General features: G+C 58.3%; 2 protein-coding genes across 7 annotated transcripts in view; both read left to right on the top strand.

The window, feature by feature from the left end:
• Positions 1-7: 7 nt before the first annotated feature.
• On the top strand, positions 8-10,048 carry GBGT1 (globoside alpha-1,3-N-acetylgalactosaminyltransferase 1 (FORS blood group)). 6 transcript variants are annotated; one of them, XM_057547609.1, is made up of 7 exons: positions 8-448; positions 1,289-1,470; positions 2,101-2,166; positions 6,583-6,633; positions 6,716-6,751; positions 7,482-7,616; positions 8,722-10,048. In XM_057547609.1, the coding sequence occupies exons 2-7, from the start codon at positions 1,400-1,402 to the stop codon at positions 9,404-9,406; spliced, it is 1,044 nt and encodes a 347-aa protein (XP_057403592.1). In that variant the 5' UTR covers positions 8-448; positions 1,289-1,399; the 3' UTR covers positions 9,407-10,048. The 6 variants fall into 6 exon arrangements, with proteins under 6 accessions (XP_057403592.1, XP_057403593.1, XP_007194499.3 ...); XM_057547610.1 differs by having other exon boundaries at positions 8-462; XM_007194437.3 differs by having other exon boundaries at positions 8-764.
• Positions 10,049-13,353: 3,305 nt separating this feature from the next.
• RALGDS (ral guanine nucleotide dissociation stimulator) overlaps positions 13,354-14,705 on the top strand; it is a 66,822-nt gene continuing 65,470 nt past the window's right edge. The window contains exon 1 of the mRNA XM_057547606.1: positions 13,354-13,764. Coding sequence (XP_057403589.1) covers positions 13,747-13,764 — 18 coding nt within the window. The 5' untranslated portion in view covers positions 13,354-13,746. The remainder of the gene's footprint in view (positions 13,765-14,705) is intronic.

Here is a 14,705-nt window from a genome sequence, read left to right as displayed (position 1 = left end):
CCCCGGCGGGCCCTGAGTCAGGCCCCACCCAGCGCGCTACTAAAGGCGCCCGACAGGCCCTGGGTTTCGCCGGAGTGCAGGCGAACCGAGACCCTGTTTTCAGGGCCGGGCTGCGCCCCTCCGTCCGTTCTAACGCTGGTCCGGCCGCAAGGGGCTGAGTCTGCAGCCCGCAGGGACAGTCGCGCTCCCCCGCCGCTCCCTGTCCCCGCCCCGCGCCCGGCCGGAGGAGCCGCGCCGCGAGCCCGGAGCCTGCAGTGGCCGGCCGAAGTCGAGGTGCGCGTCTCGGCCCCAAGCTCCTGGGTGCATATCCCCGGCTGGGGCGGCCGAAGCTCGGGCGTGGTTCTGCGTCGGCGGAGCGGCCCCGGCGGCCTGGGCCCCACCGGAGGAAGAAACCAGCGGAGCCGACGGTCGACGCGGAGCTTTGGAGGACGCCGCGCCCCAAGCCCGGGTGGGGAAACGGAGGTCCGCAGAGGGAGGGAGAGGGAGCGGGCCTGCCAGAGGCCACCGGGCGAGCCGGGGCCAAAGCCCCAAAACTCCGGCCCGGGGATCTTTGTCTGACCTCGGGCGGACCCCCGCAGAGCTGTCAGGCGTCCCGCGCTCTCAGTGACCCGGGCCGGACCCAGCGCTTTAGAGCCCTTCCCGCACATCAGGGGCGGTGCGGATTGCGTCTTGCCACCGCACCAAGCTCCCTGTAGCTGAGGAGGACGCCGAGGCTGTGGTGGAGCGGGCAGGAGAGCGCCTTGCCCAAGGTTACCGCCGAGCGGGTGAGAGCTGAAGCGCGTTCCCGCGGTCCCGGGAGAGCCCAGGCCCCCTCTCCCGGAGGAATGCGCTGCTACCACCCCTGCCCCCACCCCCATCCCGGGGGATCTATGCCGCCCCTCTCCGCGCACCACCCCCTCCCCAGGCCGAGTGTGTCCCCGCGGTGCGGGCTCTGGGCTTGATTTCCGGCGTCCTCGCAGTTTCCCCTGGAATCCTTCTCCAAGCCCCGCCCCCCCCCCAAGCGCTGTGGCCCTAGTCCCTAGGATGGCCGCCCTTAGCTCATCACAGGAGGAGATCAGCAGGGAGACCTGAGAGACAAGGCAGGGAGCCGGTCGCCTTTCGCAAGGCACAGCAGCAGGCTTTGGCTGAGTCCTGAGCCTCTGTCCCTCAGAACTGCCAGATCTGGGCCTGGGTCCAGCAGGACCAGGAGACAACTGGAATCCACATTCCCCTGGTGGGGCCGCCCAGGGGAGGGCAGGGCAGCAAAAATGGGGCCACTGTCCTGTGGCTAAGGAGCATTCCTTTGCAGGTGTTTCCCGGACCCTGGAGACACAGGCTCCGAGCCTGACACCCCTGAGAGAGGTGGGCTAGCACACCCAGACTCCGCTGGTACCCAGGCTCAGATGCTGCCCACCCAGCGATGCACTGCCCCAGAATAGCCCTGGGCCTGGGGTTCTGCCTGCTGGTGGGCATAGCCCTCTGCTCTCTGTGGTGAGCATGCCCCGTGGAGCCCTCCCTCCCTACCCCAGACCCCTCCCTCTCTCAGCATCTCAACCCTCAAACCTTGACCCCTTCACGGGATTCCCACGGGATTCCCAGGTCCCACCCACCTCTCTCGGTGCACCTGTCCCTTCACCCCAGCCCCAGTAAGACTGAACTAGCCTGGCTTATGGATTTTGCTTTGCACTTGCTCTTTCCTCTGCCTGGACTATTCTTCTAGCCATGTTAATGAGGCACTCCTGTTTATGCTCCAGAATTCACCCTATGTGTTCTTCCCACAAAGCTCTGGGGGCTGCCCCCCACCACCAGCCCCTTGTGTGCAGGGCCTGGCGTCATGAACATTCCTGTCCCAGGAATGAATGGCTGCATGGCTAATGATTCATTGCAGAAGACCAGGAGGCTTTGTCCTCCGAGGTCAGCCGGACCCAAGGAATGATTGGGCGGGGGCGGTGGGGGGAGGGGAGGTGTATCCGGCTGACCCAAGGAATGATTGGGCGGGGGCGGTGGGGGAGGGGAGGTGTATCCCAGGTGCACCACTCGGGGCCTGCATTCCCGCTAACATGCAGCAAAGTGAGTTTTCAGCCTCAGGTGCAAAGTCAACAGGTGTTATTTCCTTCCCAGGGTGTATGTCGAGAACTGGCTGTCGGTCTCCTATGTCCCCTATTATCTCCCCTGCCCAGAGATCTTGTAAGTATGGTCCAGGGAATATTGGGGGCCCCCGGAGTGGAGGAGATGAGAGGGGTTTTAAGGTCACTTTGTAGGTTCTTAGGTCCTAAGCTCATGATTCTGAACAGTGTGATAAGCATGTAGGTAATTTATGAGCTGCCACAAATGTGGAGTGAAATTCCCCTGTTTCAGTCCTTGGGTGTCCTTGCAGTGCCCCCTCCACAGTTGTGACCTTGAGCACGTTGCATAGCTCTGAGCCTCACTTTGCTGTATCTGTAAAATGGGATGATAGAGGTGCCCCTCCCGAGCCAGGCAGAGCATGGGGTACTGTGATGATGCCTGTAAATATCCTGGTGTCGCACCTGGCACATAGGAGATGCTCAGGAAAGAGTGCTTTTAGGACTTGACTTTTTTTTTTTAATATATTTATTTATTTTATTTTATTTTTTATTTTTGGCTGTGTTGGGTCTTCTTAGCTGCACACGGGCTTTCTCTAGTTGTGGCGACCGGGGCCACTCTTCGTTGAGATGCGCGGGCTTCTCATTGCGGTGGCTTCTCTTGTTGCGGAGCACGGGCTCTAGGTGCACGGGCTTCAGTAGTTGTGGCATGTGGGCTCAGTAGTTGTGGCTCACAGTCTTAGTTGCTCTGCGGCCTGTGGGATCTCCCTGGACCAGGGATCGAACCCGTGTCCCCTGCATTGGCAGGCAGATTCTTAACCATTGCGCCACCAGGGAAGTCCAGGACTTGACATTTTGCTCAATTTTGTGTTCTCTGTGGCTTCAAAGAACAAATGGACACGTGATCAGTCTCCCCCACATAACAAATCTGACATTTTGTCAGTTAAGAGTGAAAAAGATTTGGTTATAGATGAATCTAGAACTTGAAATGATTCCTACTGATTGCGTCACTTTTTATATCCGATATCAAATGTATCTCAGACTTGCCAAGATGGGATCAAACAGTCTGCCGGTTCAGATCGCCCCAGCACTGTTGTCGTTTAACTGTCATTAGCGAATAATTCTCTGCCCTGGGCAGGTTGTTCTGTGACAGCGACGGCCTGATCCCAGGGGCCTCCTCTCACCGTGGTTTGTTTCATGCCCCAAATAAGTGCTGGTTTATAAGAACCAGTGTGTTTCCCAGCCAAGTCCTCCATGTCATCAGACTAAAGCTAATAACAATAATTTTCCAAGTCCAAAAAAAAAAGAGTGAAAAAGGTGATTTGGGACAGTCTCAAGGGGACATTTGGCCACCCAGTCTTGTTTTTCATGACAGCAAAAGGAAAGTTTAAAATCTGGATCATAGACTACTAACTAACAACAAAGTGTGTTTCACTATTATAAACATAGAATACAGTAAATTAGGAGGCTGGATAACAGAAAAGACAAAAGAAAAAAAAAAAATACCCTCTTGTGTCTTGCTGGTCCAAGTCGTACTCTGACTCCAAAGTTCATTGTCAGCTCGTTGGTTGCTACGCTTTCTGTTTGAACAGATTGTTCTAAAAAGCAGAAAGGCTGCTTGATATTGAAAGTAGTTGTGGCCACAATGTTTTTGTGATTTTTATCCAGTTTCCCCAGAATTGGCTTTCTTTTTTGGCGTCTGGTCACCATCATTTTATTCCACCGAGGGACTGGGCCCTAATTCTTGAATCCCTCTCCCTTTCCCACCAACAAGTTTGCGGCATTTAGGTTGTTTGCAGTTTCCCAGCATTCTAAATTAGTTTGTAATGAGCAACTTTGGATATGCAGCTTTTTCCATCTTAAAGATCCTTTCCTTTGGTAAGTTTCTGAGCCAAAGGATATGGCTGAGGTGTCCATCCATCGCGTCAGGTTGCTCTCCAGGGGGACCATGGTACACACACACTCGAACTCACACAGATACACCACCACCCCCCCACCCCCCTGCAGCTGCATTGCACCGGGGCTGGTGCTGGAAGTATTAGGTGCTATGAAAAACAAAAAGCAAACCACCTTGCTGACTCCAGACATGGGAAATGTGATGTGCTTTAAATTTCATTTCTTTGATTCCTACCAGGCCCTCACCTCCCCCACGCCTTCCCATTAACTGAATTTCCTCTTTGGTGACTCACCTACTCCAGCACCTTCTCTCCTTGGCCTGTTGGTGGGTCCTCTGTCACCACCCTTGGCCGAAAGTACTTGCTACATTTTTTTTTCTTTGCAGTTTGTCTATCTTTTGGTTCTACTGAGTTATTTTTTTTTTAATAAAGTTGGAGATTTTTGTTTGTTTGAAGTGGTCACATCTTCCCCTCTGTTCATTTGGATCTCTTCTTTACTTTTAGTTTCATGACCTTCAGAGGTTGGGAAATGTGAAGTTCCTTTTTTTGGCTCTGGCTCATCTGTGGCTTTGGAATTCTTATGTCTAACCCTTTAAAGTGGCCAGAGCGGAGCGTGTCGAGGCTGGTGGGGGGAAGGGAAATACCGATGGCCAGGGAAGTGTGGAACAAGGGCCCCTTTCCCCTTCTCATTTCTGACCACCTTCTCAGAGTCCCATCACTTTCTTTTCTTCTTTTTTTTTCTTTTTGAAGATGTTGTCTTCTTTATTTATTTTTGGCTGTGCTGTGCAGCACGCAGGATCTTAGTTCCCCGACCAGGAGTCAAACCCGCACCCCCTGCAGTGGAAGCGTGGAGTCTTAACCACTGGACGGCCAGGGAAGTCCCCCTATCTCTTTCTGAGCAGGGACCTGAAATGTGCTTGTCTGTGTGAAACTAGGGCAGGGGGCCAACTGGATGGATCAACTTTTAAAAATTGTTGCTTCCAGAGTATAGACTGATCACAGAAGGAAAACTATAATAGGGTTTCACTTCTAAGAGATCTCTGGAATAGTCATATTTATAGAGACAGAAGTAGGAATAATAGTTACCAGGGGCTGGGAGACGGAATGGGGAGTCAGTGTCTCAGGGGGACAGGGTCTCAGTTTGGGACGATGAAAAACTTCTGGACATGGATGGTGGTGATGGTTGCCCAACAATGTGAATGTCCTTTAATGCCCCTGAACTGTATACTTTCAAATGGTTAAAATGGGAAATCTTTGTTATGTATATCTTACCACACACACAAAGCACAGACTGAAAAAACTAGGAAAGCTCCAGGAGGCTTAAGCCATCCCATCGTAGGAGACGTACTGAAGAGACCCAAGTGAATGGCAGGCACCCACGTCCTCAGGTGGTCTGAGCCTTACAGGCGAGCTCAGGCCTCTGCCGGAACAGGTTCTGACCCGGTCCCTGGGTGGCCTTGGGCAAGCCTTTCCCTTCCCCAGGCCTCACTTCCACCCTGGGGAGTGACATTATTGTCCCCACTTTAAGGGTGAGGGAACTAAACCCCGAGGAGTGAGATGTCCGGCCCCTGGTCTCTCCAGCCAGCTGGTGGCAGAGCCAGAGGCATGTCACCGGCAGCCTCCTGTGTCTGACCCTGTCGCCGGCCACCTCCTTCCTTAATCAGCCCTCCTTCCTAATCCCCCCAGGTTGGCCGCAGCTAGTGGAGGCTGGCCACACAGACAGCCTGCCAAGAAGGGGCCAGGGTGCTGCCCTTACCATTCGCTCCGTGCTGGGCCCTGGCTGACAGGCCCCGACTCACATACCTGTCTTACCTCTCACGACAGCTCTAAGGGTTAAGGGTGCTGCCTCATTTTACAGATGAGGGAAAATGGGTTTATCAGTCAGCGTTCCACTAAAGAAACAGGACCAGGAAGAGGGAGGGAGACTGACTGACTGACTGATTGATTGAAAGCAATCGGCTTACACGACTGTGGGGTGGCTGAGCCAGTCTGAAATCCACGGAGCGAGCCGTTGGGAAGGGTGGGCTGGAACTCTTCGGCAGGAGCTGACACTGCTGTCCACCGGCAGAATTTCTTCTTCAGGGAAACCTCAGTTCTATGCTATAGCTTTTCAACTGACCGTATCAGGCCTACCAGACTATGGAGGATGATCTTTACACGAGGTCAACTGGTGTAGATGTTACTGACATCTACAAAATCCGTACCTTCACAGCGATGCCTTGATTGGTGGTTGTGTAACTGCGTCCTTCAACTGACCATCACCATAGGTTCAGGTTAAGTAACTCGCCCACCCAGGCTAGAAAGTGGCAGAAGTGGGCTCACCGGGACTTTGCAGCTCCACAAACCTTCTCCCCAATGCCCAGGCTCTTCCAGAGCAATATGTTTGAAAGAGAGACAGAAAAAGACTTTGGAGACAAATGGTACCAGGCTGGAATCACTGCCCTGCCACACGGTGACCCTGGACAGACCGCCTCTATAGGAGTCCAGCCCCGACAGAGTGGACAGAGCAGTGGGGGAGGGTCAAGGGTGTCTGGGGGGTTGGGGGTGCCTGTCCCATGGGGTGCTTCACCTCGACCTCATCCTTCCCTGCTGAATGTTTCTGCCCCCCACCGGCACTAATGGCTCTGTCTCACCTCTCCCACCAGCAACATGAAGCTGCAGTACAAAGGGGAGAAGCCATTCCAGCCCGTGACACCGTAAGCAGACTGTTACTTCCCCCTTTGTGGCCCCGGGGTTGGGGGCTGCCTCCCCTTAACCACTCACCCTTCTTGGTTGCAGGTCACAGTACCCTCAGCCCAAGCTGCTGGAGCAAAAGTAGGTGTTGGTTAGGGCCTGGGCACAGAATGGAGAGACCTGGGGTGGAGGCGGGGGCACAGGCCTCTGATCTGGAAGTTGGGGTACTGGAGGTGTCCACTGGCCTCGGGGTCTGGGTAGTCTGGGACCTGGGCTCCAGTCCAGCTCTGTCACTAGCTGTGTGACCTTGGACAGGTTACCCAACCACTCTGGGCTTTTTCTGCACAGGTGGATAATAATAATACCCACCTGATAGGAGGTTGGAGGATGAGATGAGACGGTGTTTGCAAAATGCAGAGCAGGGAATTCCCTGGCAGTCCAAGTGGTTAGGACTCCGTGCTTTCATTGCTGAGGGCCTGGGTTCAGTCCGTGGTCAGGGAACTAAGATCCCTCAAGCTGCGTGGCGATGCCAAAAATAATGATAATAATAATAATAACGCAGAGCACTGTGCCTTCTGCACAGTCGTGCTCGATCCATCGTTGATGATGATGCTGATGACCCCCGTCTCCGAGGCACTTAGCGGGCACCGGAAATGCCAGGCTCCTCTAGACAGTGGACATGCATTAACTCCTGGTCCTCTTGACCACGCTGGGAAGTAGCTATGACTATCCCCACTTGCCACATGAGGATCCTGGGGCCCAGAGACAGGGATGAAGCTGCCCAGGGCCACACAGCTTTGTCAGGGCCAAGATGAGAGGGAGGCTTTCCCCAGGGGAGGGTCTCAGCCCCCATGGCCTCCTCTGCTGCCAGGCCCACAGAGCTCCTGACCCTCACACCCTGGTTGGCGCCCATTGTCTCCGAGGGAACCTTCGACCCCGAGCTTCTGCATCGTATCTACCAGCCGCTGAACCTGACCGTCGGGGTCACGGTGTTTGCCGTGGGGAAGTGAGTAGTGGGCTGGGCTGGGCTGGGGGGAGGGGGGGGTTATAAATTCTGAACCCCAGGAATTTATAATCTGGGGAGAGACAGGACCCCAACCCGGGCACCAGGGAGGCCCTGAACCAGGTGCTGTGCAGGTGGGAAGGTACAGAGTGGAGTATGCTGGTGGGAGGGGAGCTTCCTGGAGGAAGGGGGTCTGGCCCTGGCATGGAAGGGGGGGAGGGGGAGGCAGCCCAGGTGAGGAAGCAGCGGGAGCCTTTGTCAGGAGGCACCCTTGTCCCTTCACCCCTTCTGCTTCCCCTGAAGCGTCCAGGCAGGTGTGAAGGAGTGGAAAGCCCCCCAGACCACCTCATAGAATTGGGGGTCCATGGTCAGGCCACAGGCAGGTCAAGAGACCCAGGCAGAGCTGGCCCTGCCCTGGGGACCCTCCCTCCTCCAGCCTCCAGCCTGCGGGCTCTCTGGACACCTCCTGTTTTCCCCTCTCCTTCCTCACCCCGCCTGCCCTTTCCTTTAGGAGCCATCACCTGGCAGCTGCCCTCTGGGTCCCTTTCTGGGACTCCTGAGAGAGGGACCCTAATGGGTCCCCAGCAACTAAGCACTGGCCAGATGATGGATGGCCCAGCGGGGGTCAGGGGACCCCCCCCCCCACCACCAGCCCAGTCGGAACCCAGCACCCAGCACCCAGCACCACTCACCTTCCCTTGACTCAGCCACTTCCCCGCTTCTTGGCTACTTTCCTCTCTCTGAGCCTCAGTGTCTGTGCCTAGGAAGTGGGGACTGTGGTCCCTGCCTTCTAGGGAGTTTATGAGGCTAGAAGGAGAGAAGAATCCCTTAGAACACTGCCTGGCACTTAGTAAGTGCTCAATAAAAGTTAGCTCAGTCTGTGAATATGAGTCATCAAGTATCATTATTAGGACGGTCTTAAGAGGTTGGTACTAAGATTGTGGGAATTTGACAGACAAGGACCCCGAGGGGCAGACCTGAGTGACTTCTTGAGATGGGAAGCTGGGAGGTGGACCCCAGCCTGGCCAACCCCAGCCCTGTCCGTGTGGTGCCAGCCAGGCAGCGGCCCTGCTGAGGCCATGGTGCATGATGGGATTCTCTCCACCAGGTACACCCAGTTCGTCCAGCACTTCCTGGAGTCAGCCGAGCAGTTCTTCATGCAGGGGTTCCGGGTGCACTACTATGTCTTCACTAACGACCCCACGGCCATTCCTCGGGTCCGGCTGGGCTCCGGCCGCCTCGCCAGCATCATCCCCATCCAGGGGCACTCCCGCTGGGAGGAAATCTCCACACGCCGGATGGAGACCATCAGCCAGCACATTGTGGAGAGGGCGCACCGGGAGATCGACTACCTCTTCTGCCTCGATGTGGACATGGTGTTCCGGAACCCGTGGGGCCCCGAGACCTTGGGGGACCTGGTAGCTGCCATTCACCCCGGCTACTTCGCTGTCCCCCGCCAGCAGTTCCCCTACGAGCGCCGGCCTCTTTCCACCGCCTTTGTGGCGGGTGGTGAGGGGGACTTCTATTATGGCGGGGCGGTCTTTGGGGGGCGGGTGGCCAGGGTGTACGACTTTACCAGGGGCTGCCACATGGGCATCCTGGCAGACAAGGCCAACGGCATCATGGCAGCCTGGCAGGAGGAGAGTCACCTGAACCGCCGCTTCATCTCACATAAGCCCTCCAAAGTGCTGTCCCCCGAGTACCTCTGGGATGACAGGAAGCCCCAGCCCCCCAGCCTGAAGCTGATCCGCTTTTCTACCCTGGACAAGGACACCGACTGGCTGAGAAGCTGACAGCTGAGTCGGGGCTGCCGTGGATAGGGGGGACCCCAGTGAGCGCCCAGCTCACCGGAGCTTCACTTCTCAAGCCTTAAGTGAGACCAGCCCTGTGCTGTCTACCTCTCAATCTGCCGGCAGAATCCAATGGGAAAATGGGCCTGTAAAGGCCTTTGGAAACTGTGAAGGGCGGTGTGCATATGAGGAGAACGCCAAGATCACACAGCCTGTGGCCCAAGAACAGCAGGACAGGAGGAGGGGAGACCAGAGGTGGAAGAAGACAGGGCCCGGCAGGCCTCACCCAGCACACGTGCCTTGCGGCGGGCTCTGGAGTCTCAGCCCCGCCCAGTACCTCAAATTCCCCCTCTGTCCCCCTTCTGTCGCCTGTTGCCCTTAAAGTTGCACTTCTAACACTCGTGTGCAAGGCATCCGGACCCCTTTTCTCTGGCTGCAGAGGTCCTGGGCGCTGTGATGTACCCCAGCCACACGGAGCCAATTCCTCGCCCAGGACCCTGAGTGAGCCTTCGAAATCGACCAGCTCTAGGCTCTCTCTGGTTTCATGTCCCACCTCCCTCGAGGTGCACCACACTCCCTGGCACCAACCGCCTCCTTTGTAAGAGGGTTTGGGCAGTTTTTAATAAAGGTGGCGTGTGCTCGGCCCTAACCGGGGTTTCTTCACCTGCTCATCCAAGTATCTTGGCCACCAGCCCGCAGGGATGCAGACAGCCTGGACTGCAAATACACTCAGCTCGGGTAGGTGTGGTCGGGGTACAGTTTTCCAGAGAACCTGGGCTGATGCTGGCCGCTGCAACAGACCGGGTTTCACCCTGCTTCTCCTGGGAGATGGGTGAAGTGGAAACGTCGCCGGATATGCTGCTCTCCTGAGTCGGGGCGAGCAGAGCCTACCAGCTGGATACCCTGTGGGCTCTTGGTCCCTGAGCACACAGCGAATATGTCTGCCGGGGTTCCTGCATCCGCGGTCAGCCTCAGCCCTGGGATGCCCCTGGCGGGCGTGGGGCCCCAAGGCCATGGTGCAGGCCCAGGATTGGAGGGGCTTCAGAGCCCTGCGGCAGTTCCCTCTGCCTGGTGGGACAGAGATGCAGTGGGGGCGGCCCAGTGTCCACTCCCCTGGGGGCAGCAGCCTCTTTGCCACGTAAGGCAGGGGCGGAGGGCGGGGGGCGGTGCAGTCTGTGGCCATGTCTGGAGGAGCAGGAACCCACCCTCCTGACCACCCCTGGCAAAACTGGGGCCAGCCCCAAGTCCACTCTTCCCGCATCCTGTGTTTTGGGCGGCAAGCGAGGACAGACTACAAGAGTGTGGACAGACTGAGTGACCGCTGTGAGGAGACAGCCTGCGCTGGAGAGGATGGTCAGGGAGAGGCCCCGAGGCGCTCCCTGGGCAGAGGGACAAGGGCGGACCCATGGCCCATGTGTCCCTAGTGGGGAGCACCTTACCACGGTGCCTGGACCTGCCCCAGGGTGTGTGTGAGGCCAGCAGTGTTGAATGAGCAGGCCCTGCCTTCAAGGAGTTTCTATGTTGGAGCAGGGAGAGGGCCCTTGATGTGGAGACCAGAGAAGCCCTGAGGAGCAGGTGGCCCTGAGGCCCGGGCAGCGTCATCCTTGCAGCGGGGAAGTGAGCCCCTTCTCACTCCCAGCCCAGCTGATGGGCCCTTCTCAGCCATGGCTCAAACCCCAGGCACTATGGCTACCCTGGTCTCCATCCCAGGGCGCAGGCCTCAGACACAGTGGAGTGAGTTACAGTGCCCAACTCCTGGACGCAAACCAGGGTCCTGGCTACTTTCCAAAAAGGAGCTGAGGGCTTGGGGCCAGAGCTGCTCCGTGGGTGGGAAGAAGTAAGGGCCCTGGTAGGAGTGGGAGGGGTGGCAGGAGACAGGCCCGACCCAGCAGAGGGAGGGGGAGTGCCGGAAATAGAAATAGACAAAATTACAGATGCAAAATGTCTGCAGTGCCCCCTGCCATGGAGGCCCCTGAAACTTAAAACTTGCCGTCCCCTCATGGCCACCTACCACCCCCCAACTCCCTACGGTCCAGCATCCCTGCTCTGCCACAGGGCCCGGCCGTGCACACTTCCACTCACACGGCCTGCTGGTCAGGCCTCCCTGTCCAATCACCTGGCCAATTCCTGGGGACAAACTCCTGACATCTCCTCCAGGAAGCCTGCCTTGATTTATTCCCCCCTGCAGGGTGGGTGCCTTTCAGTGTTCCCATAAATCCTCATCCCTGTGTCATCATTGACAGTGTTCTACCCATCTCCACCCCTTTCCCCCGTTGGCAAACCCCAAGAGGGTACAGATGGCGGTCAGCCAGGTTTACCCTGGTACCCGAAACCCAGGAGGCATTCCATGAATGTTTGTTGAATGACTGCATGAATGTGAGGCAGCTGAGAGAACACGGGTTTGAGTCTGTCCTAGCACACGAGGGATGCTGGGCAGGTTACTCCATCTCTCTGAGGCCCTGGAGTGACGATCAAATGGGATTATGGCTGGGAGACCTCTGGGCACTGACTTCTGGGCAGGTACTTGGAGAAGTAGCTAGGTCTGGGACCTAGCTAGGCAACATGCCCAACCCTGGGAGGGGGCAGATGACCACCATAGCCCCCACTGTGCACAGGAGGAAACTGAGGCAGACCCCATCCCTGGCTGCATCTCAGGGATGCACGCTTGGGTGGGGTGAATAACGCACCCACTAAGCTCCTTCCAGTTAAGATGCTGTGGCTCTGATAAAACCACATGGATCGTGTCCCCTGCTGCCCCCAACCTGCAGTGACCCCCCAGCTCCTTGCCCCACACTCAGACAGACCCCTGTGTGGTCTGGTCCAGACACCCTCCCCAGTGTGTGCACCCCTCACGCCTACCCCAGCCTCCCTACAGCCTTCCTCCCCCAGGGACCCCACCAAGCCCTCTCCGCTCAGAGCCCCTGCCTGCAGCGCCCCTCCCTGAAGCCCCTCATCCAAGAGGGACTCAACTCCAAGGCTGGGCTCAGAGGCCACCTCCTCAGACTCCTATGGAAGCACAGCCTTTGGGGTCAGAATGATCTGGGTTGAAACCCACAGCGGGGCCACGTCACAGCCCTGTGACAGGCAAGCTCGTGTGGTGACTCTCAGAGCCTCAGTTTCCTCCATTGAAGATAAGGCCAGTCACTCTGCCCTTGGGAGGGAGTGTTGGGGATTAAGGCAGGGGGAAGGTGCCCAAAGTGCTTGGACTCAGGAGGTCGCCTGGCTGAGGGCGCCCAACACAGGACAAGGCCTCTGATGGTCAGCGCGGGCTCCGTGAAGGTGAAGAGCAATGATTCTGAGTCCCCCGTTCACTTAGAGCTGGTCACTTGGTCACTTAGAGCTGAGTGACCTTCAGTGCTGGGGCCACTGTTCACAAATAAAAAAAGTCAAAATCACTGAGCACCCAGAGGGTGTTCTTACTAACACTAACTACACCCGACAGCCATTCACCCAGTGGGGGGCCCCTCCTCCCTGGGCTCCTCCAGCCCCCTTTCAACAGCCAGGGCTGCAGCTGGCAGCAGGCTGGACCTCGTGTCCGGAAGTCCTGCCAGGAAAACAAGGAAGGGAGTGTGGTGGGGGTAGGGGCGGCTTGACCTTCTTTTCTGTACCCCGTGTCCACTGCCGCCTCCAGGACTGCCTGTCCCAGCCATGCACTGAGCTGGCCCCAGCAGGTGGCACACGGGGTAGGACAGAAGGATGGGGGTGCACAATCTCACATCTCCAGGTCTACACTACCACCCGGCCCAGCCCCCGCCCGGTTGGGTTTGGGGCGGCTGGAGGTCCTAGGGGCACAGGAGAAACAGAGCAGGTGGCGGAGGTGGGAGATGCGCTGTGACTCCCGGGTGCGCTGCGCGCGAGCGCGCGGCAAGGCGGGGCTCACGTGCACGCGCCGTCCACGGCCCGCGCAGGCCCCGTGTGCGCTCCCGGCCGTAGACTCTAGGCCCCGCTGCCCCGGCGGAGTCCACCCACGTCACCCAGCGAGAGGGAGACCGCTGCGCGTCCCCGAGCTCGCGCGGCGGGGTCCGCCCCTCACACCTGCGGTGGGCAGGGCAGGGGCGGGGCGGGGCGGGGCCGCGGAGGTCCCCGCCCACCCGGCCGGAGCCCGGGAGCCCGGGCGGAACCCAACAGCGGGGCCCGAGCGGCCGGCGGCGCGGCGCAGACAATGGGAGCGGCGCTGGCTGCGGCGGTGGCGCTGGCGGAGCCCCGGGCCCGGCGGGGACGGGAGGCCGCGCCATGAGCCCCGCAGCCGGGCGCCCCCCTGCGCCGCGCGCGGGCCGAGGCGAGCGGCCTCTGCGAGCCCTGGGCCCCGCCCTGGGGCCGGCGATGTGCTGCCAGGGCTGAGGATGATGGTAGATTGCCAGGTGAGTGCCCCGCCCGGCCGCGACCGCCCTCCCCATCGCCAGGGGGTGGAGGAAGGACCGCGTGCCCGCCCCCGCCTACACCCCATCCAGCCGGGAAGGAGCACCGCGCCGAGTCCACGCTGAGCGCGCGCTTACGCAGCAGTTCCGCGTCCAACCCTTCCTGGTACAGTTGGGAAACTGAGGCCAGGAGAAAGACACGGACTGGCCCGGGGCCACGAGGTGGGCAGAGTCCAGAAGAGAAGGGAGGGTTCCAGCCTCCAATGCCAGGGCTCAGCCACTACCATGGGGTTTCCTTTGGGAATGAGAGCCCCTAAGATTCTGGGGGACCCCTGTCCACCCCCACCCATGAGGGGCCCTTTCCTCTCGGCATCCCGACGCGCCCACAGGTACATACACACACATTGACTTCACAGGTGGGGACCATGGCGTAGATTCAGAGGAGTGGACACACAGGTGACAAGGGGGAAAGAAGAAATCGGTTGGAGGCAGCTCTACCACGGGGCAGGACCATCTAGTCTCCTGGCAACGTGCTCAGGGCTCAAAGCATGAGGGACAGAGGTGCCAGGCAGACGGGCTGGGCGTCTCCAAGGTTCCCAGGGGTCGGCGTAGGCAGGGACAATCCCCAGGGCAGCCTGGACAGGACAGTTTCTGGGGTCCTGCATCCACCACTCTGGGCACCTGGAACTAGGATGAGATTCCCCCCTAGTGTGGAGGGAATTACAGGAGAGAAGTCCTTGGTTTACTCCACTGTAATTTGGGGTGCATAGATGGGGTGATCCCAAGGGTCCTGCAGCTCGTAGAAGAGTCTTTTGGCCTTGGTTCTCCATCCCTGACCCACTGTGCTCCAAGTCTTCCGAGTAGAAAATGCTTTCTACTCCTTCGAGGTCCTTCTGAGCAGGGGGCAGCCTGGGGGCTTGGGGAACTGGGGACCCGGGTGGTAC

Source organism: Balaenoptera acutorostrata, chromosome 6 (genome assembly GCF_949987535.1).
Source record: "Balaenoptera acutorostrata chromosome 6, mBalAcu1.1, whole genome shotgun sequence".
NCBI lineage: Eukaryota > Metazoa > Chordata > Mammalia > Artiodactyla > Balaenopteridae > Balaenoptera > Balaenoptera acutorostrata.
This window is presented reverse-complemented; position numbering and strand designations above follow the sequence as displayed.